Here is a 26,489-nt window from a genome sequence, read left to right on the forward strand (position 1 = left end):
AAAGGCAACTGGCGCACACAAAAGAAACAGTCCATATTCGCTCTCCGCCGATGATGTTAATCACTTATGCGGACAATATCACACCACAATAGATCATACAATTCTGCCTGCGATGACACAAAGCAAACCCGATAAAGTGTCTCCGATATTTTAAAATTCCCTCCATTTTCGCCGCGCACGCGCGTTCTTACCTCTTTGACTGTGATTGGCCGTGAAACGGAACGCACCGTTCAACATGAGTGTATTGCAAAACAGTGTTAGTGTCACTGTCAGTCGCTCTTCGTGCAATAGCAAGGGGAGCATGATTGTTGTTTCGAATAGGCTGCCTTTTATTCTGAAGAGAAATGAGAAAACCGGTGAATTAGAGAGAAAGGCCAGGTAAGTCTATCAATTAATCACATTCTGAACTCTCTACCTTGCACTAAGTGCTTCTTAGGAGCGAAGAAAAGATCTATTGCGTATTTAAAATCCCGGCTGCTCCTGTGACCTACAATTATCCTTTTAAAGTGTATCTTCCCCTAAAAATATAAAACCGGCCGGTTTAACTACTAGTATAGGTGCAAATAAATTTTCATATATTCTCATTATATTTTTACACGTTGCTTCTTTAAATAATTAAAAATAACTCTTAACATAACATTAAATAAATAGTAAACATGTATGAATGAATGAATGAATAAATTCATATACTTTTATTGCACAACACATAAAGTAGATACATAAAAGAAGAAAACTAAAACAAAACGTAAACAATTTGCCGGCCTCATCGCTTAATAGCGATTTCTTCAAGGCAACCAATGGCGAAGAAAACAAATACAGAAAATAAACATAGTTTACAAAGCGTCCGACATAGCGGAACTTTCGCGAAATCCCGAAAAGACACACCGTAACAGTAAATTTGACGTTTGTGAAAATAAATAAAAAAGAAAAAGGTGCACCCACACTCGCTTGTTCTCACGTTCATCTTGCATTTTAGTAATTAGAATTAACAGTTAATACTATGTTGGTAACGACGTCGATTTATCTTATGAATTTAAAAACATGCTTTACGAGAGAATCAATAATAGTGATAAAATACTTAACTACAACAATGTATCTAGATAACACAGACATGATATAGTATATTGCATTTTACCAATATTGGACATACCTATAGATACTATTTTTAGTTTGAAAAGGGGTAAGTACGAGGATACACCCCCTCCATAACTATCACTAATACTCAATTTAGAGAAACGATAATAATTCGAAATAACGTATATTTCCTTACCTAAAATTTAGCAACCCTAATCAATTGTAATGACTCGTAATCCTTTTTACACGTGTACCTATGTGTGTCGGTATAAATGTTTATTTGAAGTATTGTTTTAATATGAACTAGTAACTCGGACCATAACCTTTCTTCAGTTGCCATAGTATCCCGTGACCCATTTGACTGACCTAATGTAAATGGTTGCCATTAGGATGTCTTTATTATAACTTTGTAATTGAAGTTCTCTAAAAGTATTGAAAATTAAAAAACAGTAGTTTTTTATAATTATAAATTCTGTACCCCATTTGACTTGGTAGATAAGTCCCATTGAAACTAGACTTGTAAAAATATGGTTTTTGTTTTTAGCCCATGACTGCAATATTATTTCATAAGGTTTGAAACGTCTTACGCAAATGCATTTCTGATATACTCTGACAACTTAACCTATGATCACAACTGAGAGTTAGAATAGATATAAAATAAAGTTACACTACCGAAACCGCGCGTGACGTCACACGTATTTATTATGAAGTAGATGACACCATAATAAGTATATGATCCACATTCCACTCTTACGTGGAAATAATTGACTTATTGTATACTTACTCAGATAACTTAACTACCTACTTTATACTTACTGCATGCTAATACTTATAGCATGACGTTTAAAACAGATCACGAGTTACCTGGACTCGATTAAGTCTAAAAATGATACTACTACATCTAAAAGAAGGTTCCAAACTTGCAATCTTGTTAAAACTGTAAAAATTTGGAAAAAAATAAACTATTTTATTTTATTATATTTTTTATTTGCATTTGCATTGCCAGCCCAGGGTTCGGAAATTAGCGATTTGAACCCCGTGCCTTGAAGAGAAAGTTAATTAAACCTTTAAATAAGCGTTATATATTAATAAACCTGCCAACCTGCATTGGAGTTGAAGCTCCAAGACTCAAGCCCTCCCTTTATAAGAAAGACGGCCGACTGTGCATCCAGTGGGCAGCGAGCCTGCTTTCAGGGTGAATCTTTATGGAATACACTTATGCATCCCTCGATATTATTTTGAAATTCTGTTACCCGTTGTATATTATTTTACGATCGAAAACCTGCCTAGCATGAATCCTTTTTAGAAATGTTTTTGACCCCTGACATAAACGAGAAATATAAAGCTGCTTCATTTTTGACGGCCGATGGCGCAGCGGACAGCGACCCTGCTTTCATTTCCCACAACTGGAAAATGTTCGTGTGATCAACACGAATGTTTTTCTGTGGCTGCGTGTTTATCTGTATTATGAGTATTCATGTATATTATTCATAAAAATATTCATCAGTTATCTTAGTACCCATAACACAAGTTACGCTTAGGTTTAGATAAATAAATAAATAAATAAATATACTACGACAATACACACATCGCCATCTAGCCCCAAACTAAGCGTAGCTTGTGTTATGGGTACTAAGATGACTGATGAATATTTTTATAAATTATATATACATAAATACTTAGAAAATACATATAAACACCCAGACACTGAAAAACACTTAATGCTTATCACACAAACATTTTCCAGTTGTGGGAATCGAAGCCACGGCCTTGGGCTCAGAAAGCATGGTTGCTGCAAACTGCGCCAATCGGGCGTCTATTATTATTTAGTGGATTGCTTAATAAACAAACCTTAATCTCGAAGCAAGGTTCTGAACGCCAAAGAAATAGGAACGCACTGGCCGCTGAATACGATGCATTCCAGAACGTTTCTATATCATCAGGCCACCTACACGCAAAGCTGTGGAATTTTTTGCTGATTCCGTTTTATCTATAAGGATATTTTGCAGTATTGTATAAATTATTGATAAGTGGATTGCTTAATAAACAAACCTTGATCTCGAAGCGAGATGATGTCAATAGATAAAGCATCCAGAGTAGTAAAATACCTGACGCTGAATGCGTCGTGCAATTTCTAAACGTTCCCATAATAAGCCATCTGACATCCCTACACCCAGAGGTGTGGAATTTTTTGCTGAATCTGTTTTATCGGAAGAACATTTTGCAGTATTGTAAACCATATTGATAAGTGGATTGCTTGATAAATAAAACCTTGATCTTGAATCAAGGTGATGTTTGTATTGTGGCGTCACCTCATTACAGTGTAACTGAAATTATTTATGTATGCTTTATACCTGCTAGCTGTAAGTAAGTACCTACCTCTAAACAGTTAGTCACCTCATAATAATATTCAAATTGTTGATTGTTATGGACATCGATTATCTAGGCAGGTTTATAGTACCTAGGACCTAGGCATAGATATTAAACTATTTACCTTCATTATAATATGCTACAATAATAATCGGTGTTATTGATGAGTTAAATGGATATATAATACACTAATAATCATAATACTTATAGCACGTAATTAATTGATAATACAATTTATTACTATTCTATCTACCTAACATCTATAGGCCTATAAGTACAATAGTGAAGAGAGATTTCAGATTCAGAATAAGGTAAGTGTTAAAACAATTGCATTGAAAAATTATCGCAAGCACAAGTGATTATTTCTGCACGCTATAGATAAATTGACACCCCTTGCAAAGCGAGGTGGACAGATGAATTCAGGCGAGTCGATGGGAGCCACTGGAGGCAAGCCAGTGGCGTGCACTTCACTGCTTACCCTAAAATTGAAATATAGCTCGTGTAGGAGGAGGATTTTTGCCATTTTATGCAATTTTTCTGCTGTATGCATACCCTGGTAATTTTCCCAGTGCACGCCACTGAGGCAAGCGTATTGTGGAACTTCCTAAAAAAGAGCTATGTACAGCAGTGGACGTCGATTGGTTGAATTGATGATGATGATGCTAGATAAATTGTCGACGATCTCCCTAGGAAATTGAGAAATTTATATTTTCTAGATTTGGTCTAGTCTGGTCAAGTAGTAGTCTGATAGATAAACAAAAGAACTATTTAAATGATATTAAAAATTCTTCTGATTATATAAAGCTATATTCTTAGTTAGTAAGATACGCTTTTATTTCATTTCAGTTGTAATAAAATTTAAAAAAATGTTTCTTTGTTAAATTTCTGGATTTCTCTGGTCTGTTCTGGTTGGAAGCTTTGGCCGTGGCTAGTTACAACTCTACTGTTAAGCGGTTTAGTGTTGCCTTCAACCTGGGCTAGTTACCACCCTACCGACAAAGACGAGGCTCCGAGCGGTGCGGCATTTTTAACCCGCCATCATTTTTTACCACCAGGTGATCAAGGTCTTTCTTGTACTGGAATAGAAAAACAAATATCTTAAAAGTTTAACAAAAACTTATTTACATGCTTTTTGGGAGTTGGTTTATTTGGAGGCAAATGCAAAGAAGTAACTACTTCCGGTCAGTAACCAGTGAACGGTTGGTTAGGTACCTTCAAAGTGTGTTTCAAAGCGTTTTTGTAGAGGTAGTTCAATACATTTAGATATACATACAAAGCAACGGAGAAGAAGGTCAGATACAAAATCAATATTTACCTAGATACGATACAACTTCGTACCTACCTGTAGAAATAGTAATATAAAGCAATTCTATAACATTAAAGCGCTGGAACAACCACACAAACAGCTGCAATTATTGTTTTATGCTACGCCTGTTTGGAAAGTACTTTCATTTTTTTTCTAATCGATGCAGTATTATTCTCATCAATTCAAGTGAACAAAACAATATAAATATTAGTAGAATTCATTGGACAAATAAGACTAACATAACAATGTTATCTAATGAATATGATATTTACTCACTACTATCAGATATGCGGAAGTGTGTCTGGTTGTTTGTTTGTTACCTACCTGTGTTTGCTATAACCACTGCTTAGATCTTAATGATATTTGACATAGATATAGCTTGCATCTTATTATTCCGACAACGAGTCCATTGCATTGAAAAAATATATTCTTTTAAGCTAATTAAGGCTTTATTTCACAACCAATCTAAAATGCATCGGTTTTGATATTAAATAGTTTTAAAAATATAATTTTGGGGTAGTTTGCGTCCTTGAGACATAAGGAGGATTCTTATTAACCCGCGGGTTTTTTGAAAACCGAGTTAAATGCCGACAGAATCGGGGGCAATTTTGTTTTAAAAAAATTACGAAAACATACTTAGCCTCTTGGGCTACAATATTAACTTAGCTTGTAACCCAGTTCGGATTACAAGCTAAGTTAATATTGTTTGGGAATAACAACTAACTTAAACAAATGGCATCCACCGTTACTTACTAATTTCTATTGCAATACTTCATATCAGGCAGAAAACACGCTTTGAAAAAGCATATTTTCATAACCATAGCAAATACATTTAAATCGTGTCGTTATATTTGGCCCAACTATTTTTTACAAGACATTATAACATTTTTGTTTTAGTAGTAAGTACGTTTGTTTGTGTTTTTATCTGCTCCATTGGCAAGTAGGTATTAACTCAATCGCATACAAACGCTAATCAGTCGTGTGCATTTTTAGAACTGCTTTGGAAAATACAGATAAGTAACAAGGTTAGCTGTTCATTTTATACTAAGCCTATGTACCTTATTACGTAGGTAGGTAATAATTATTAACTTTTGACGTAATATTCAGTATAAAATGAGACTTAAATATTTTATAAAACAAACACGCATACACGCATACATGCAACCGCTGTCAAAGTGACAATAATTTTGTTTTTTGCCTGCAATAGGTATTAATAAATTAAGGAAAAAGTTTTTCGCATTTTATTTATATGAATACTCAAGACATTGTCTTCTCAGTTTATTTTTATATACAACGTGTAACAGGATAACGAAATTATATTGAAAGATACATACAAATATTTCAAAAGGTAAAAATATTAGATGGAAAGAAGCATTTTTATTTTTCCATAAAAACGAATTCAAAATATTTGAAGTGTTTACTTATGACAACCCTATTGAAGATAAAAGTAACCGGAGTAACGTGATGTTACTTAATGTGGTTTACCCAAAAACTATTAGTTTTTTGGTATCACAGATAAGTGTCAAAGACACTACATAATGTACTTCTAAAGCCTGTGAAGTATTATTTCGGTTTTCATTTACACGTTGTATATGTGCAATTTTGTTCGATGACTTTTTGCCATCTTGTAGACAATGATATTATCCCGTTGCTGAAATAATCTTGGGATTTCGGATCAAAACGCGATACGTATAGGCTTTTTTGTAATAAAACTTTAATATGTATCGAATTTCTTCATTAAACTCACTCGTTTTGACATAAACAAAAACTAATGAAAATTATCTGGAAACAATTTTTTTAACGTCTTTTAATGTTTTCAAAACAAGCCAACTCATACAACAAACAAGGTACAAATAGTACCGCCCAAGAGATTTTATTACAAGTATTTAAACATATTATATGGAAAAAGACTTTTTCCCTGACCCAATATGTGTTCGAGTCTGTATGTAGGTACACATCTTTATAGGTGGGCGCATGCCTCTAAAGAGCTATTATGCAAGCGGTTCAATTAGAGTACCCTGTCAACGATGTTATTGTTTCCTTCCGGAGCAATGGGAAATTTCCTAACTCGCCTCACCTACACATTTCAATTTGATAACCTACAAGAAAAACGTATACGAATGAAAACTTGTGATATAAATACAAATTAAAAACTCTACGACGTTCAAAATTGTGTACATTATTCTAATTTAGTCAAACCCTTTCATTTGATACCCATATTAAGGGCGTTGTGAAAAAAATAGGTACTCCGCCATTTTGTGGCGGTGGCCATCTTGGACCAATTTTCACCAAATATAGCTAAAAACACTTCCGAATCATTCACCTTTCTAACAAAAATAACAAAATCAAAAAGGGTTTATCCGTTCGGGAAATACGGTGCCACAGACGACTCAAAACACCGTTGTTTTAGCGTCAGGACTGGAAAAGGAGTAGGTACATCTGTGTATCCATAATAGTTGCATTCAATGGCTAAATTTTAAAAGAAAGAGAAAAAAGAAAAACAGTCGAAACTAGTCTATACTTACGTTTGAAATAATGTTTTGGACGCTCATTTTGATGGGTTTCGTTTTGTTCCAGCGCCGGCGGTCTGGTGACTGCTGTGGCGCCGGTGATGATCAGAGGGAGTGGCATCTGGGTGGGTTGGCCCGGGATACACCTGGACAACCCCAACGAGAAGATCCCTGAATCCGACCCCGATGACAAAACGCCAACGGCTGGATTGCTATCCAGTAAGGTGAATATTTTCTTCGCTATGCTAATTATATGAACACAGAGTAGGTATATGTATATTCATAAACATCTGTACATAATCCTGTTCCCTAACAACCCATTATCAGCCCGGCCACCAGGTACGGAGCTACTCGCTGATACAGAAAGGCTTAGGCCGTAGTCCATCACGCTGGTCAAGGTAGACTTGCATATTGGTAGACTTCACATGTCTTTGTGAACTTTCTGGAGAACTCTTGGACATGCAGGTTTCTTTACGATGCGATAACGATTCCTTACGATTAAGTTCTTTCACCGTTGAAGCAAGTTATATTTAATCGCTTAAAATGCACATGCTTACCGGTGCTTGAATTTGGCCACTAACGCGCTTTCACCTCTTTTACAGTATTTATAATAATTAATACTCTCTCTGCAATGGCTGCAATTTAGAAATGCTAAGCAGGTTTTTTGAAATTTATAACGTAAAAATATTAATACTTATGCATTATCAAAGTCGACGAGCCATGCAAAGAGGCCTGGAACACTCCTACCACGCTTCTATTTTTACCTGGGTCTTCAAATTCGCTTTTTCGCTTCGAATTTGAAGAAATAAAAGATAAAAGATTTTGATGCAGCTGTAAAGTTGTAAAGGCTGGCCAAAATTGGTTAAACCGTTCCAATGATTAACCCGGACAAAAGAGACGATAAGTTATAAAATACTTTTACTGAATTCATTTGATTTTCAAAGGCGACAAGATTGGCAGTTATTTATTGTGATAATCAGTCCTACATGGACTTGAACGATGCAAAGATACCTCCCGGTGTCTTAATCCATGCTAATTTCTAACATATTATTTTAATTTAATTGATTGTTAATGTATACCAATCCGCAATGGGCTGGTGGACTACCGCCTAAAGGTTTCTCATTGTAGGACGAGACCCGAGCCCTATAGTGGGCCGGTAATGAATTGATATGATGAATTATAAAACAGGCACATGAGGATTAACACCTACACCGTAGGTGATGGTCACAGGACAGCACTTTGTAGGATGTGTTTTCCAAGGCTATCTGCTTGGTCCGTCATTCTTTAATTGCCATGAAAAAACGCCCGTGGCGAAGCGATAAACGAATCGGGCAAAGAAATCAACTCTGGGCAAGGCTTTACCACCACCAACTGTAACTAGGCCTCACTGCTCAAATTTAGGCTAGTTTAAATGATGTAGCTATATGTTCTTACATACTCCCATATAGTTCTACTACCCTAGTACTTTTCCGCAGTCGTAAATTTTCTAGATAAATATCTCTATACAAAGAGTACCTAAGAGGGTGTGCGGTACAAGGTCAACCCATAGTATGGAAAAGCAATTAGAATATAGGCAATTAAGTAGTAAATCCATTATCAGATAACGTATTTAAATTGCAGACTTATTTACCGACCAATGTGTATTCAAGTATGTAAGTCTTTATGGTTACTTATCCGATTTACGATAGTTTCTCAAGTTGAGTTTGCAATTTAAGTAGATATATATGCAACTTACCCACTAAACGGGAATGCCTACAATAAATTTTTCCTTCACGTCTTATTATGTAAACATTGTTTTAATTACTTTTAGATTTATGAGTATATTTATTTTTATGAGTCATTTAACACAATATTTAAGTAATTGTAATTTAAGTAGATAAATAAATAAAGATAGTTTTGAAAATATTAAAAAATAATAAATTATACATTCATAAAGTCACATTTTTACTTTATTTCCTTTTATTTAAATTTCATCATGCTGTACACTAAAAAGTAAAGAAAAGATTATTTACATATTGAGACAAGTTACAAAAAATAGAGTATAGTGTTGGTACCATCGGATACATCGAATATCTGTAATTGATATTTTTTTGTTTAATAAACATTATTAATTTTAATAAGATTTTACTCTATGCATATTCTATATTAACTGTGCTCATAGTGCTGTGTTTATAGTAACAGGTACTTACACTAGTACAAGGTTTATAGGTTTCCAACATGACCACCATGTCGAGTTTCCACAGAAGCATACTACACTTACTTATTCGTTTTTCTTATAAGAGCTGCTAGCTAAACAGAATATTCGACTTTACAACAATGTTATTATACTGTGACGTTGTAAAAGGTACATAAAAGAAAATTAGGTAACTTTCAAAAAAATAAAATAAACTTTAAATGTAAACCTGTTGCATCTAACTTCTTATACATCATTTTATATTCCAACACAGAGTTAAAGCAAAATTCTAAGATTAAAAAACCAGTACGATAACTACAGCGATGTAAACAATGTTATTGTTTACGCGTATTACACTAAATATTTATTCATTAAGTATAATTGCGGTCATTTAATAAGTAGGGTATAACTATAGTTATAGGTAAACTGTCCACTGCGCAGTACTGTCAGTGATCAGTGTATGTAACATAAAATAAGAATAAAATGAAATCAAAAATGTAAGCTAGATATACTGGTGTAGTCTTTTAAACTGCTTTACTATTATGATTGCAGTCAAAAAAGATCGTCCAGAACTAACCAATCGAAAAAAGCGCCGAAACTTCTGGTCTGGTTTGACTAATTACTATAACCTTTTTTTTTAATCTTCGTTAAAATCATCTGGATGGATTACTTTGGTTACAGATCGTTGCAATTCATTCCGAGCCCAAACTGTTCGACAGCTACTACAATGGTTGTTGCAACGGCACCTTCTGGCCTCTGTTCCACTCCATGCCAGACCGGGCGACGTTCATCGTTGACCACTGGAAAGCATACGTCAAAATCAACGAGGAATTTGCAATGAAAACCATACACGCTCTGAAGTTATTGAAGGAAAAGAAAGAAAAGAATGGGAATGCACCGCCGATTGTCTGGGTTCACGATTACCATCTCATGTTGGCTGCCAATTGGATAAGAGAGCGTGCTGAAGAGGATGAGATAAAGTGCAAGCTTGCGTTTTTCTTGCACATTCCTTTCCCTCCTTGGGACATATTCCGGTTACTTCCTTGGTCAGATGAAGTTTTACAAGGCATTTTAGGTAAGTTTAGTGTTATTATTTTCTTGTGGTCATGCCTTTTGTATTAGCTATTTCATTAATTAAGTTCCTTTCTAATTCATTATCCTCTCTCTCCCTCGAAGAAATGTCTAGACTTGAAATATTGAATCCTTAAATTTGTATCCATAAACCAGTCAGCTTATAAATATAATAGTAACATATTGAATCAATGCCACAAATGACTAAACACAGCTCCATCATTATTTAAACTTATTCTGAGGAATCACGTTTTCATATATCTTACCTTGCAGGTTGCGACATGGTAGGTTTCCATATAACAGATTACTGCTTAAACTTTATTGACTGCTGCCAAAGGAACTTGGGTTGTCGTGTTGACCGAAAAAACCTTCTGGTTGAATTAGGCGGTCGTACAATTTGCGTGCGACCTTTACCAATCGGAGTACCTTTCGACAGATTCGTCACAATGGCTCAAAATGCTAAGCCAGTACTTAATATGAGTCAGCAAGTAATACTTGGAGTTGATAGGCTAGATTATACCAAAGGATTAGTACACAGACTTAAAGCTTTCGAAAGACTGTTAGAAAAGTATCCAGAGCACATAGAAAAAGTTGTGTTACTACAAATATCAGTACCATCAAGAACAGATGTGAAGGAATATCAGGACTTAAAGGAAGAAATGGATCAATTAGTGGGAAGAATTAATGGAAGGTTCACGACACCGAACTGGTCTCCTATTAGGTAAGACCATGAACAAACCATATATTTTCTAGTAAACTTTATAAAAATATATATACTGTAACTGATCTGAATACATATTTAGAAAAAAAACCTTATTTTACACGCTTTATATTAGCTACACCTGTATGTATGTATGTATGTAACCGACTCCTTTGAGCTCGATTTTGTCCTACTTTGAACGATCAAACTATGTAGACATATCGAGGACCGATGACAATACACTAATTTGAGAAGATTATTAAGTTGTAATTTTTCCATGGCGTATACAACATTATTACATACTACATTTTCCAAAAGATTTGATTTTGAGTTTTAGCATTTTTGTTTCTTTAATCACTAGTTACAATACAGTTTGATGTAGCACTAAGCTTAGTTCTCCAAACAGTAGATAGTGACATTTGACAGCAAAATGGGCAGTCCCTACGCTAAAGTTTTCTGACATCTTCTCGCTTAGTACCCACCCTAGACGACAGTCGATATGTTGTGCACACCAGGTCTATCTACTATTTGGTTGAACATCAGGAAGGATGATACGAAATTGGACAGCTTTTTCTCCAACATATTATTTCCAGGTACATTTACGGCTGCATCGGTCAAGAACAGCTTGCGTCTTTCTACCGTGACGCTGCAGTGGCTTTGGTAACACCGCTTAGAGATGGAATGAATCTAGTCGCCAAAGAATTCGTGGCCTGCCAGATTAACAAGCCTCCAGGAGTTCTTATAGTATCTCCATTTGCTGGCGCGGGTGAGATGATGCACGAAGCACTTATTTGCAATCCTTATGAGCTGGACTCTTGCGCTGAAGTTATTCATAGGTAAGCAAATGTGATGGGTTTTTTTTCTTAAATTATTAGTTCTGTTAACTATGGTATCTGAGCGTGTGAGTATGGCATTTTTGCGTTGATATATAGGATAATTTCTGCAAACGTTTGCTTAAGCTTAGCAGTTTTCTGAAAGCGTTCAATGTTAATTTTTATGCATTATACAGGTATCACTTTAGAGCATGTTCTAGGACATATTATAAGGCTACAATAGTAGGTTTACTAAGATTTTTAATTTAAATTTGTGGGGGTGAACTTATAAATTTGAAATAATATAAATACTAAAATTTACCCGATAGTTGCTGGCCTCCAATTTTTATGCAAAACATATGTTAAAAGTATACGAAATTAATGACAAATTATGCGTTTTTTATGAAGACGAGCACTTGGTGTCAGTTACTCGACAGGTTGCCAACTTTAGAATGTATTGTAGGTTCCACCATGAACGCCCTTAGAAGACTAATCTCTCTGTTATCTGATGACAGTATCTTATCTATTTCAGAGCACTTATAATGCCAGAGGATGAGCGTACTGTCCGCATGAACCACCTCAGGCGGAGGGAACAACTGAACGATGTGGACAGCTGGATGAAAGCATTCCTCAAGGCCATGGACTCCTTAGAAGAAGAGGAGGACGATATTGGTGCCACCTCCATGCAACCTGTCACTATTGATGACTTCGATGAATACCTGTCCAAGTTAGTGCACTAACTAAATTAATTAACATTCTATATAAGTATAAAATATATACTACGACATAGTATAATGCTTGTGATATCGGTGCTAAGATAAAAAGTTATTTTGAATACATATCTATAAGCGTACCAGAAAAGGCGGATAACTGTTGCTACCACCCAGTGTAATTGCAGTCTAAGTGCTATAGCGTATGAAAAACTGTGTCAATCTTTTCCAGATACATCGGCTACACTCAGAAGTTGGCTCTCCTACTGGACTACGACGGAACTCTCGCGCCGATCGCACCACACCCAGACCTCGCTACTTTACCACTCGAAACCAAGAACACCCTTCAACGTCTTTCTAACATGTCAGATGTCTATATAGCCATAATATCCGGGAGAAACGTCAACAATGTCAAGGAAATGGTAAGCTAAAGTAATCGAAGTAATTGTAATCTGTTTTACAGGAGTGTAGATAGCGGTCACATCATACACTACACACTACATTAGAATAACTTCGAAAATTCAAATTCAAAAATTCTTCTTTCATGTAGGCCTATCACAGACACTTATGAAACTTTCATACTTATAAGTTTACATTTTTGCGAGGTGACGGTGATAACTACATTCGATACTAAAGCTAAAGAATCCGTAGGTAGAATCCCTCCCGCCTCTGATTCCACTGTTAAGAGACGAGTGTGGCGATACAGGTTGGCAGATTGGGATGAGATGCGTCATTTCTTTGCATCCTATCCTTGGCGGCAAATTTGTTTCTCTTCCAAAGACCCTTCGAGCTGTGAGAAAGCTATATCAGGCGTGATACGTCAGGCAATGGAGTTCTTCATACCATTCTCTGACGTATCACTAGCTGGCAAAACTCCCCCGTGGTACAACGCTGAATGTGCCAGTGCAGAGGCACGAAAACAGTCTGCGTTTGTAGCTTGGGCGGATGCTCGTGCTCATAAGGCTTTGGACGTCAGGGATAAGAAAAAAGAATTCAATATTGCCGCCAAATCCTACAAGCGGGTCCTCAAAAAGTCTCGCTTCGGCCGCACCAATCGCATTGGACGTAAACTAGCTGCTCTTCCCAGTGGTAGTAAAGCTTTCTGGTCACTCGCGAAGTCGGTCGAGGCAAACTTTTGTCGTTCTTCGCTGCCGCCCTTGCAGAAACCTGACGGGTCATTGGCAGTGTCTGCAGCAGAAAAAGCAAATCTCCTTGCATCTCTGTTTGCGGAAAACTCGCGTCTGGATGCTGGAAGTACCCCCCCACCGCGCCTTCTACCGTGCGACTCAGTCATGTCTGAGATCCATATACACCAGCACGAGGTCTTAAAAGCACTTCGCAACCTTGACGTGAGTAAAGCCAGTGGCCCAGATGGTATATCTGCAGTTGTCCTGCGGAACTGTGCTCCTGAGTTGTCTCCTGTGCTGACACGCTTGTTTCGACTCTCTCTAAATTCTGCTCAAGTCCCAAAATCTTGGAAGATTGCGAATGTGCAGCCAGTACCCAAGAAAGGTAGTCGTGCGGACCCGGCCAATTACAGACCTATTGCCATCACGTCCATACTCTGTAAAACTATGGAACGTGTACTCAATAACAAGCTCCTCTCATACCTAGAAGGAAACGATCTTATATCAGACCGACAGTATGGTTTCCGTAAGAACCGGTCTACTGGTGATCTTCTAGTGTATGCCACTCATACATGGGGCGAAGCCATTAAGAAACACGGTGAGGCACTTGCTGTCTCTCTGGATATCTCCAAGGCTTTTGATCGGGTCTGGCACGGCGGCCTTCTCAGTAAGCTTTCTGCTTACGGAATACCTGCTGGCCTTTGCAGCTGGATATCTGATTTTTTGAGGGAACGGTCTTTTCGAGTGGTTGTCGATGGCCACTCTTCTAACCTCATGGCTGTCAATGCCGGTGTTCCTCAGGGATCTGTCCTCTCCGCTACTCTCTTTCTGCTACACATCAACGATCTTTTGAATCCCAATCTTTTTGGGTACGCTGATAACAGCACCGTTACGGAGAGGTACTTGTCCAGCCCTAGGGCCAGTGCTAATGATATCCTTGAGCATAGAGAGTCCTTGGTGGAGCGTATTAACTTGACTCTAAAAGAGGTGTCTGATTGGGGTGACGCCAATTTGGTTAAGTTCAATGCTGCCGAGACGCAGTCGTGTTTATTTTCCGCAAAAAAGAGCCCTTTCACCTTGGCTCCCACTTTCCGGGGTGTATCCGTACCAATTAGCGACCATATTGAGCTCTTGGGTGTCAACATCTCATCCAATCTCAATTTTGGCAAATGCATCGAGTCCAAAGCCAAAGTGGCAGCTAAAAAACTTGGTATCCTCAATAAGGTTAGGCGGTACTTCACGCCAGGTCAACGCCTCGCACTGTACCAGGCTCAAGTGCGAACCTGCATGGAGTACTGTAGTCACCTGTGGGGTGGCTCTGCCAAGTACCAACTTGAAGCTTTGGATTCGGTGGATCGTCGCGCCAGGAGAATTATAGGCGACAATTCGTTAACGCAGGCGAAACTACATAGTCTCCAGCACCGACGCAATGTTGCCTGTTTATCGGTTTTTTACCGGATATACTTCGGTGAGTGTGCTCAGGAACTTCACAATCTTGTTCCCCCTTCCCCGTTTTACCACAGAACAGCGAGACACCGAGAGCGGTGGCATCCTTATGTGGTTGATATCCCATCAACACGCACGAAACGTTTTTTATCCACGTTTCTGATACGTGCCGCTAAGATGTGGAACGCCCTCCCGGTAACTGTGTTTCCTGCCACGTATAATTTAGGTACCTTCAAGGCTAGAGTGAATAGGCTTTTTCTAGGCAAGCGTGCTCCAACCTAGACCTCATCATTGCTTTCTAACGGGCATGATTGTCGTCAAACGCTGGCCTATCGTTAATAAAAAAAAAAAAAAAAAAAAAGGTAACTCATACATTGAAAACGAGGGCTGCGTACTGCGTAGTCACATACTTTTTTCATGGCATGCGCTCTTTTATCTACAAGTAGGCTTCTACGCTTTTGAATATGATTCAATTTTATGCTTAACGTTTTTAATTGATGTTCGAATTACTAACATAAGTATTACGAGATCGTTGTATCACGTGCCTATAACCTATTTAAAAACAATTAAGTCATTTTGGTTAAATCAGAGCAGCGGCTGATGAAAGAAATAATTTAATTTGATTTTGATTATATGTTGATCTATAATGATTTCATCATATAAAAAAATATTACCTAGGTACACGGAAATAAAGGTTAAAGAAAATGATCAAAGAGTGATACGTTAACCAATAATTCAATAAATTATCAGCATATACGTGACAAACAAACATACGATTTAACTATTATGATAAATTATATATGATATAATATATGATAAGTATATACAACGTGTAAATGAAAACCGAAATACTACTTCACAGCGTGCTCACGTGCTCCTTGCATGCCCTATATATATATATAGGATACGGTAATTATACGGTTCTATATATAAGAACCGTATAATTACCGTATCCAACACTATAGCTTCCAAATCCGCGTATAAATCGGTCCATTCTTTAGGAGCTAAGATGCCACAAACAGTACTTACGTATAGATATATTTACAAACAGGATAAGTAAGCAACAAAGTTAAAACCTACGTCAAATGTTTGCGAAATTAAATAACAATGGGCGATACCCAACTATCAATGAACTCGCAAGGTCCATATCGTCGCTTTATCGTAGTCAATATTGACTTGATCCGTAAAATTTTGTTTGTTTGTCGTCACGTTTTTCCTTAAAGTGGAAATGAATTCTGATACGTATTATATTATCTATTGCACTACATTTAGGTACCTTGCTATTCTATATTGTTATATTTTACTTACGTGTATTGATAAATGATAGGACTTCGACTTAAATTTTGGGGGCCGAGTTCGAAACCTATTGAATACCACTAACTTTTCTAGGTTATGAGCGTTTTTAGCAATTAAAATATCACTTGCTTCAGCGGTGAAGGTAAATATCGTGAGGAAACCTGCATGCCTAAGAGTTCACCATAATGTTCGTGCCTTGCGAACCGGTGGTAGAGTCATTACAAACAGACAGACTTGACGTTCCAAAAGTGCTTATATTAGGCCTACTTGAAATAAATGAATGATGAATTTTTTTTTTAATGTTCACAAAAGCGTGTGGAGTCAACAGTGGCGTGCACTTCATACATGCTTAAAAGCACTGCTTACCCTAAAATTGATATATAACTCGTATAGGAGGGTTTTAGCCACTTTATGCATTTTTCCTGCCTTAGGCACACCCTGGTAAGAAACTCAGTGCACACCACTGGGAGTCAACCAATCTGCACTGGGCCATTGTTGTTGGCCTTTACCCCGTTTCATTGTGGGCGGAGACCTTTGCCCTGAAGCCCTGAATGATGATGATGACCAATAATTAAATAAATAGTCCCTAGGCTAGTGCAATCTCATTCTACAGTCTTTATTCATAAACCTAGCTCTTAACGAGTTTCATCATCATCATCATCAGCCTATAACAGCCCACTGCTGGACTAAAGGCCTCTCCCCAAGGGAGGGTTTCCCTGTTATCACCACGCTGGGCAAACGGGTGGTAAATCTTTTGCAGGAATTTCCCAACACCACGGTCTCTTAATCTCATTCTTTAGGTGGTATACTACCACCAAGAATGAGATTAAGAGACTATGCGTTAGAGATTATGCGTTAACGTACTGAGAAACGTAATCCAGGCCTCTAATTGGACGGACGACTACAAACATAAACTCTTACGTACTTCTGATTTTTAACAGTCAAGACATGATTCCTTCTAATCAGCTGATTAATAATTATCATCACGTTCTCGTAACCCAATATGATAACAGTTCACACATCAGTCAACCGTCAAGCTTAGACGTCATAAGATGCTGTTAAGGTCGCTAATATCTCAGATGGCATACTATTAAGCTAAGATCATATCCTGTTTACAATACACTACTATTGATCCATTGCAAACCGAGGGCAATAAAGATTGATTATGATATTGATAGAGCTTCGATGTATACCTAGATGTGCCTACAAGTCTCTAGACGTTGCTTTTTGTCTCCGGGGTATTTACATTTTGCATGTCAGCGGTCTATATAAATATACCAAAACTACGAAGCTCCATTCCAATACGTTTCAATACTTACTTTGTCTTCGTGTAGTTATTCTAACAGCTATTTTGGACAGGAGACAATCGAGGTAAATTTTTAGTGGCTGATGCCCTTATGTTAGGGATCTACTTTAAAATAACACTTTACAGTTTTTTTATGCTAGATGTAAACGGGCTCACTATTTCTGATGCACTTTTTATGCACTTGTGCATAAATATTGCATAACAACTAATTTGTCTGCTATTTAGTCTGCAGATTCAGATCAGATTCTAGTTTCATGCATTTTAGTAAATTAGAATAGAATGCACTAATTATTAGGCAGTACTTAGCAGACTCCGCCCCGATTTTTTTTGTTAAAAGGTTTTTTTTAATTGACACTTACTTTAATTTTCTCGCTTTCGACTTTAATAACTAGGATATATCAACTTTATGGTCGATTGAATATAATATCCACCCTTGCTTTTGTTTGGATGAAAATGCCGCCTTATGCGAACGTTGTAAAATCGTACTTCTTCGCCAGTAGCCTGCATACAGGGTATGCAGATGATATATATTAAAGAAAATCTCCAGTACGATTCATAAATACTTAAGGGTAGGTTTTATATAACTCTTACAATGCCTATCCTTAAGTTTTTTTTATAACTCGTAATGGAGATTTTCTTCATTTAATATCATCTCCATACCCTGTGCGTACCCTCTATGCACGCCACTGCTAGTTACTAAGTACTTTTTTTAAACGCCCATGACTCCATAAAATGAAATTGAGCCAACCCCTTTCAAAGACACCGATGACCTCATGCCAGTTCGCAATAACACATCTTATCACCTGAACTTTGGTTGCCGCTATCTGGGGCTCGAATAAAAACATTTATGTATATTATTTACACGGTCAATATTCCTTTTAACCGGGTCTCAGTATCGTTTGGATGTTGCGTAATTGTTTTAGAGGCCGAGCCTACATTAACTGTTATACCTACCTATATTATGTATTTTTTTATGTGAAATATATTTTTCATTTAAAAATATTTACTTAAACTTGTTTTTAATTTGATATTATATTTATATCCTAAAATAAACTTAGAATTGAAAAATGAAGATGGCGCGTAATAGAAAAACTTTACATTGCCATAAAATTTCTTCCATAGGTCGATAAAGAAGTTACACTTCAAAAAAAACCTTAATAGGAACGGAACGCGAGCAACTTCTAGTATCTAACCTACACAACTTCACAGGCTTTAGAGGTACATTATGTACTGCCTCTGAGACTTATCTGTGAGACCGAAATAGTTGCTGAGTAAACCACTGCCATAGTTTTTACTGCGATAAAACAGATACAGCCCTTAACATCACATGCAAAATGAAAGTCGGTTGACTCCTTTTGATTTTATATTTTTTCAGGGTGATTCCTTATGAAATATACTTATGCATCCTTCAATATTATTTCGTAATTTGGTTACACGTTGCGTATTTTTGTCTTTTAGGTGGGCATAGAAGGCATCACTTACGCCGGTAACCATGGCTTGGAGATCTTACATCCCGACGGCAGCAAATTCGTGCATCCCATGCCTATGGAACTGCAAGACAACGTCGTCGATCTGCTAAAAGCTTTGCAAGAACAAGTAAGTAAAATTCAACATTTAGATCTCAAAAAATACACATCTTAATTTAAATATAGACGGGCAGGATTGTTGCGTGTTTTTAAAAAATCGTTTCAGTCGCTATATCTAGTAAACGCAGATTTGAATACCTATGTACCTACGTAAAATACAGATACATAGACAAAAGGGCAGAAAAAAAAAGGGTGAAAGGGTTTCAGAAATTGCATTTTTACGTTCTATTACTACACAGCTAGTCTACAATTTTATTATGTGTATTTTAAATTCAATGTATTTTAAAGAAGATAAATAAGCAGTTTGTAATCTTTTGTACCTTTTCAATATCAAAGGATAAAAAACCATTCTTGAAAAAATTACATAATGCTAAGTAGAATGGCTTACAGTAGGTAACTATAAGTCGGTAGTAATTATGCTTGTTTGGCAACCAAGTTATGACCATTAAATTACGCATTTATAGATAGTAGAATAAGATAACCTCAATAAACGCAGTAAGTAGGTACACCTACTTACTTGAAGTTATATCGTACTAATTATACCTAGTAGCTTTAGTATCTTCTTATTATAAACTTTAAAGAACCTATTTAATACTTGGATCAGCACGCATACTATATATACTATCGATCACATCGCGCCGCTTTTTAGTTTTGCCTACATAAATTCTAAACTAAAATAAGTATACATTATATTCTACTTAAACATTATGGTGGTCATTCTATTGTACCTACGCATACATTTTAAAAACAAACTTAATTGATAAGTCTTTAAAATGTGCTATCCGGCTACATCTTCAAAACCATCGATTGGCATTTTTTGGTCCACGATTCTCTAAATGACTGCCTACAACACTATTATTTTCTCAGATATGATCATATTTTATCAGGTGTTTGAGTGTAAAGTAAATCACCGAATTTATATTTACGGTACCTACCTATAATACATTTTAGTTTATAGTTACATATTTACAAAGTATTTTATTTGCCCGAATTTAAACTCATAATCATCATCATCACGTTAACGGATTGACGTCCACTGCTGGACCTAGAGTTCCAAAAACTGCTACTACTTTTCTGATTAAAAATATAACTAACTTCTGCAGGTATGTAGAGATGGTGCTTGGGTGGAGAACAAGGGAGCCCTCCTGACGTTCCACTTCAGAGAAACACCAGTGGCTAAACGTGCTGCTTTGGCTGATCTGGCGAGAAAGCTCATCACGGATGCAGGATTTGAGGCTGCGCCGGCGCACTGCGCTATAGAGGCTCGACCGCCCGTGGAATGGAACAAAGGTACTAAATTTTTGTATAACATAGACAAATGGAACAGTTCGTGACATTTCCTCGTGCAATTGTTGTACTGCCAAAGAATGCAAATGGAATCAATGCCAAAACCCTTTCTGAAATGTATTCTTTGTAAGAAAGTAAGAAAACCAAGAATTTCGTAAAGGTAGAATTATATCTTCTAAAATGCACACCAAATGTCCCCAGATGTTTACTTAAAATTCTATACAATATTTAAATCCATATTATTCCCACAGGTCGTGCATCTATTTACATCCTAAGAACGGCCTTCGGATTAGACTGGAGTGAAAGAATCAGGATCATATACGCTGGTGACGATGTCACAGATGAAGACGCCATGTTGGTAAGGAAAATAAGCTAATGTTAAACTCTCATACAATTTGTATAATTTAGTTTGAGACTTCATAACTATCCCATTATTACCGGCCTAATAAAGGGCACGAGTCTCTTCTCGGAATGAGAAGGGTTAAAGATATAGTACGCTGGCCAACTTCACTCGCCTTTGAGAACATTCTGGAGATCACCCAAGAATGCAGGTTTTTATCGCAATTAAAACGGATAATAATAATTTGCTTAAAACAAACGTAACTTAGAGAGTGCCGAGGATTAAACTGGGTCCTCCAGAAAGAAGGACCAAAGTCCTAATCACCGTAGGCTTTACGCTTACTTAATTTTAAATCATTATTATTAACCCACAACGGTCCCACTGCAGGGCACGGGTCTCCTCCCACAAGTTTAAAACGTAGGAAGGGCTTAAAGGTTTAACACGTAGTCCACCATGCAGGCCAAGTGGAGATTTTGAAAATGTTATGGAGCACTCTCTCCAATGCAGGTTCCCTCACCGTGTTTTCCGTTATGCTTTAATAGTAGGTACTGTTATTTTTCGTTGTTTAACTCATTAAATTAATTAATATTAATTTTCTTTCCACACAGGCCCTCAAAGGTATGGCAGCGACATTCCGCATAGCATCATCGACCATAACGAAAACGTCAGCAGAAAGACGTCTCTCCTCCACCGATTCAGTGCTTGCTATGCTCAAATGGGTCGAGAGGCACTTCTCCCGGCGCAAACCCAGAGCCAATTCCTTAACGTATAAAGGAGCTAGAATGGCGCGTGATACCCTTCAAATGCAAATGTCCTACCATCTACCCACAAGGTCTCCAAGACAAACGCCTCCACGCACACCCGAAGTTATATCGAGCGGTTCGGAATCGAGTTAAGCAAGAAGACTTATCTATGTATTTTGTATAGTATCTAGCGATTATCAGATGTAGTAATTTATTAGTTGCTATTGATATATGGTCAGGCGTATAGTTCACATATTCTTGGCTAAAGCTTCAGTGCTCTATCATTGTAGCATTCATTTGTATTCAAACTATTTTTACGCTTAGCTAAATATTAGATGACTACGAGACATGGGGAATTATAATGCGCGAGAAATATCTAGATTATCAAAATAAAACAGGTTTTACAGAGATATTATATTCTTTTTGGTAATCAGGTTCAATCGCTCTAATGTTTATTGAAAAATATTTCGAATGATAATGGCTCGCATTTCTCATTAGATTCGTGGCTTTTAGTTTTAGAAGAGGTATAGTAAACAAATGTTTTACCATTTATTGAAAACTACCGGCAGAAAGACCTAAAATATATTTTTTTTAAATACTACTTTATTAAAACAGAATGTTACAAAATTTAGGTTGCAATTTTCGTATCTTTTCTAAATTGGGGTGTATTTGGTATCCATGTTAAAGCGCCTTTTACACTACTCGTGAAGTGCTCTCAAAGCTGATCGCATTCCGCAAAAACTTGTTACTTTGAGCTCTCCCCAAAGTTTCACACTAGTGTAACTTTAGTTGACCTTGAGTCAGCCGCACGATAGTACTTTTGTTGTTATAACATGAATAACGTTCAAGAGACCGCTACTTTTGCGTGTTTTTCATTCAATGTTAATTACAAAGGAATTGGTTGACGTTTACAATGCCCCAGAACAGAGTTATTTGGTAAACCAGACAAAAAGCATCCATCAAACTGAAGAATGCTGCGAACACCTCGCGATGTGACACGAGGTTGCACGAAGCGAATCGAAGAACCTATCTATACTATTCCCCTCAGCCAACTTTGATCAGATTCAAGAGTAGTGTAGCAAGAGTTAGAAGAATGTTTGATTAGGGCTTCATCAGCTCGATGTGATAGAGTAGTGATAATTTGTATTTTAAGGCTGTTTATTTTCGTAAGTTATTTTTATAATAATTTATATTATGTATGGTTTATCAGCCCGCTTACAATTTAAATAACCAAACAATTAAAAAAAAAATTTTTTTTTGTTCGCCTGCAACTTAAATAGCTCATTCTCGGATTTTCACACACTGACTTTTTTCGTCTTAAAACAGTGAACCAGTTAATCTGTTCAAAGACTATTTCACCTCTAATGTTCTAAACGTTTACCATAAAATGGAGAAAATCAGAAAAAGCTAGTAACATTTCGCGGGCGAGACGTCAGACGTGCGCGGGGTGTTGTCACCGTTTTTGGATATATGTCTTCACTCCATGTCTTCAATGCCTGAATGCAGGTTGTGTATGTTTTAATTCTATGGGGTCGATGTTAAAATAATGTTTATTAACGGATACAAACTATACAAATTTATGACGTATTTATAAATTGAAGTCTCATCTTGAATATTATTATAATAGTGAGAATATTTTGAAATTGAATGCTCTGTTTTAGTGATTTTCAAATATAAAAGTATAAATGACGCCATTTTAGTTGCACACAAAAGTTAATAGACTTCGACGAAATATGTAACCGTCCTTTTCCATATAATATTGCGGAAAGGATTGCACCACGTTTAACATCTTACTTGCAAAGTTTTGGGCGTCAATTGCATTACTAAATTTTAAATATTTATCATAAAAGAACTAATTTATAATCCGATCGATTATAAGTTTGTAAACAATCTATTCTTGTAAGTTTCTTAGCGTTTAAACAATAAAAATTTACATATTATTTATAAGATAAAATGACAATTGTGTCTCACTAGTTTTGATGTTAACACTGTATAAGATATTTGGTGTAAAAATGTAAATGTGTTTTAACCAATTCATTTTATAATATAAACCCAAACATCCATACATTTTTTATAAATGTGAAATCGTGTGTTTGTTAGTTTGTGAAGAAATTGTGCAGATATTTTTCATTCTGGAAACGGTCATAGATAACTTTTTAGCTCCTGTAAATAAACAATGTCCATGGGATTTATAAAAATCCAAATCTAAAGCTGAAGAAGTGAAATTGCATTCATATAATGTCCATGGCTGATATTTACAAAAATCCGCTTCAATTCAGTGTCTATTGCCACAAATATTAAATAAAGTCTGATTCCTAAATAATTCCTACGGTATTCCTTATTTGGAGTACCTTTACAAAGTGACGTTAGTGCTGCCAGACGTTTTCGGCATTTTGTACCAGATTTTATTTTTAATCTTTCATACACGTTCAGAAACTATGGTAAGGTTTGTAGGTATTTTCTAATGTTATTAATATTTATTTATTCTGGCAACACTAAAAGTCATGCCACTAGTCTAGATATTCTTTTTTTAGTTTTAAAAGATATCATGTAACAGATCGTACTGAACTTCTCGAATTTCAATATGTTACGTATTTTTAGATACATTTTGTTTTATTAATGCATTCAATAAAATATACAACAGACGGAAAATATTTTTTTATTGATAATTATTATAAATAATAGTATAATAATTGCCTATGTACAAAAATCAATAAGTATAATAATTTGTAAATAGTACAAACAAAGTAATCATACATTTTTGTTTTGGAATGTTTTAAACATTTACAGATGCGCTTAGAAAAATGACTCGGGCTCTTCAACTAGATACTCCAACGTACTAGTAATTTGCGGCAATAAACGCTACGCCGTCGACGTGCTTGAGTCGATATTTATTTATATTGTCTAAGCTACTTTAATAACAGTAACCTTTTTTATATATAGTCATGTAATTACTAAAAGATTGCATGAAATATTTTTTTGGGCACCATTACAAAAAATAAAACAAACAACGATATTGAGTTGCTATATAAAGAGAGTTACTTTTGTTATGTAGAGAATACTTTACAGGTAGACCGCAAATGAAACCAATCATCAATCTAAGCGGATGCCGAATTAGTTTGTACAGAAATCCTAAACTTAAATATTGCAAAATGTTTTCTCTCACGTGCAAGCGATGTGACTTTTGTAAGGGTTTTAGCACTACACGGTCTTCTCGACTCGTTTGAAGTCCATCTATTGAGCTATGTTGGTAACGGTTGAAAACTACATCGCCAACTGAATGATCAACAGTTTTCTTATAAACCCAATAGTGACTATTTATATTATATTATGATACTATTTATTTAAGAGATGTATTGGAGCGGATTCGTTTTTTTTAATATAAACGTAGGCGTTCGTTATATTTCAGTATCGCATTAGTAGTCACTCGCTCGTCTTGTATTAAAAAACCTATCCACGTACTTTTCAGTTTAGAATTTTATATACAAATTAATTGGCACCATTGCACAGTCAGTATCAGCATATAATAGATAGCAAACACATCATTCTGTAAGACACAATAAAACAATCCGAATATACGCAAATCAAAAATACGAAAATCAATTTTAAGGGCTGATGTAAAACGCTGCTTGCACCGATTAACTAGCATTCCTCACCTCCTTCTCAATGAGAAGTGAATAATTAAACGAAAAGTAAGACAAGGGCGTAAATTTATAAAAATCAATGGCTATTGATTAGTATACACGCTTTTATTGCGTATAATATATATAAACTAAACTGAGCTTGTAATCGTTACGAAACGAGCCGCTGTTAGTAATATAAGAAGGATAATATCTTGTTTACATTTTATACAAGGCCAGTGTGATAAAATGGAATTCAAAAGGATTGATGGTAATTTAATTTAATTATCAATAATTTATTACCAACAATTAATGAATAACGATACAGCTTTGACTACGTAATATTTTATAGATATATAATGGCGGTATCAATTAATTACAATTAATGATGTTTCCAGACATGTTCGGGTCAGGGCCCATCATTGTTCGGTCAGGATCAAAGAACGATTGCTCATAAAATAATCGGGGTGTGTCCTTACTCCATCTTGGCATTTCCAACTGATTGGAGCAAGAGTACAAAGTTGAAATTTGAGAACAGCCGATTATCGCAGTACAGTTTTATAGCAAAATAACAAACATATTTTACTAATAATAATAAAACTACAATTCCAGTCTTAGAAAACAATAAAAGGAGAAAGGGTGAGAAGTGCTTTGTACGAGAACCGTTGTCACCGTAAACACAATAGTGCCCGATATAAGAAGCCCGAGTATCTTACCGCAAGTCAACTGTATGAGAAGTAATACAGTGATGCTTGTCACATAATTCTTAGTGACAGTACGAATTTATTATTTTTTGAAATCGCGGAAAGTACAGCAGCCTTTCTGTCATAGATAGCATATAGTTTTACCCTGTCTACTATCTGCGTGGGGTAGGGATCTGGTATGTCATCTATGTACAAGTTGTAATCATAAACTTGCCTTCTAACTGTTGTGTACTGACTACTGGTAGGGCTGTGATTGCAACTTAAATAATAAAAAAAATGTTTTTTAAAATGAATATCATTAATCTATA

At 36.1% G+C, this 26,489-nt stretch overlaps 1 protein-coding gene across 1 annotated transcript; it reads left to right on the top strand.

The window, feature by feature from the left end:
• LOC120627405 (alpha,alpha-trehalose-phosphate synthase [UDP-forming]) lies at nucleotides 1–24,509 on the top strand. The gene is made up of 11 exons (XM_039895406.1): nucleotides 1–378; nucleotides 7,328–7,484; nucleotides 10,115–10,508; nucleotides 10,778–11,225; nucleotides 11,798–12,040; nucleotides 12,549–12,743; nucleotides 12,959–13,148; nucleotides 19,360–19,497; nucleotides 20,591–20,777; nucleotides 21,026–21,132; nucleotides 21,723–24,509. The coding sequence occupies exons 1-11, from the start codon at nucleotides 236–238 to the stop codon at nucleotides 22,008–22,010; spliced, it is 2,490 nt and encodes an 829-aa protein (XP_039751340.1). The 5' UTR covers nucleotides 1–235; the 3' UTR covers nucleotides 22,011–24,509.
• The last annotated feature ends 1,980 nt before the right edge of the window (nucleotides 24,510–26,489 follow it).

This window comes from Pararge aegeria, chromosome 11 (genome assembly GCF_905163445.1).
Source record: "Pararge aegeria chromosome 11, ilParAegt1.1, whole genome shotgun sequence".
NCBI classification, from domain to species: domain Eukaryota; kingdom Metazoa; phylum Arthropoda; class Insecta; order Lepidoptera; family Nymphalidae; genus Pararge; species Pararge aegeria.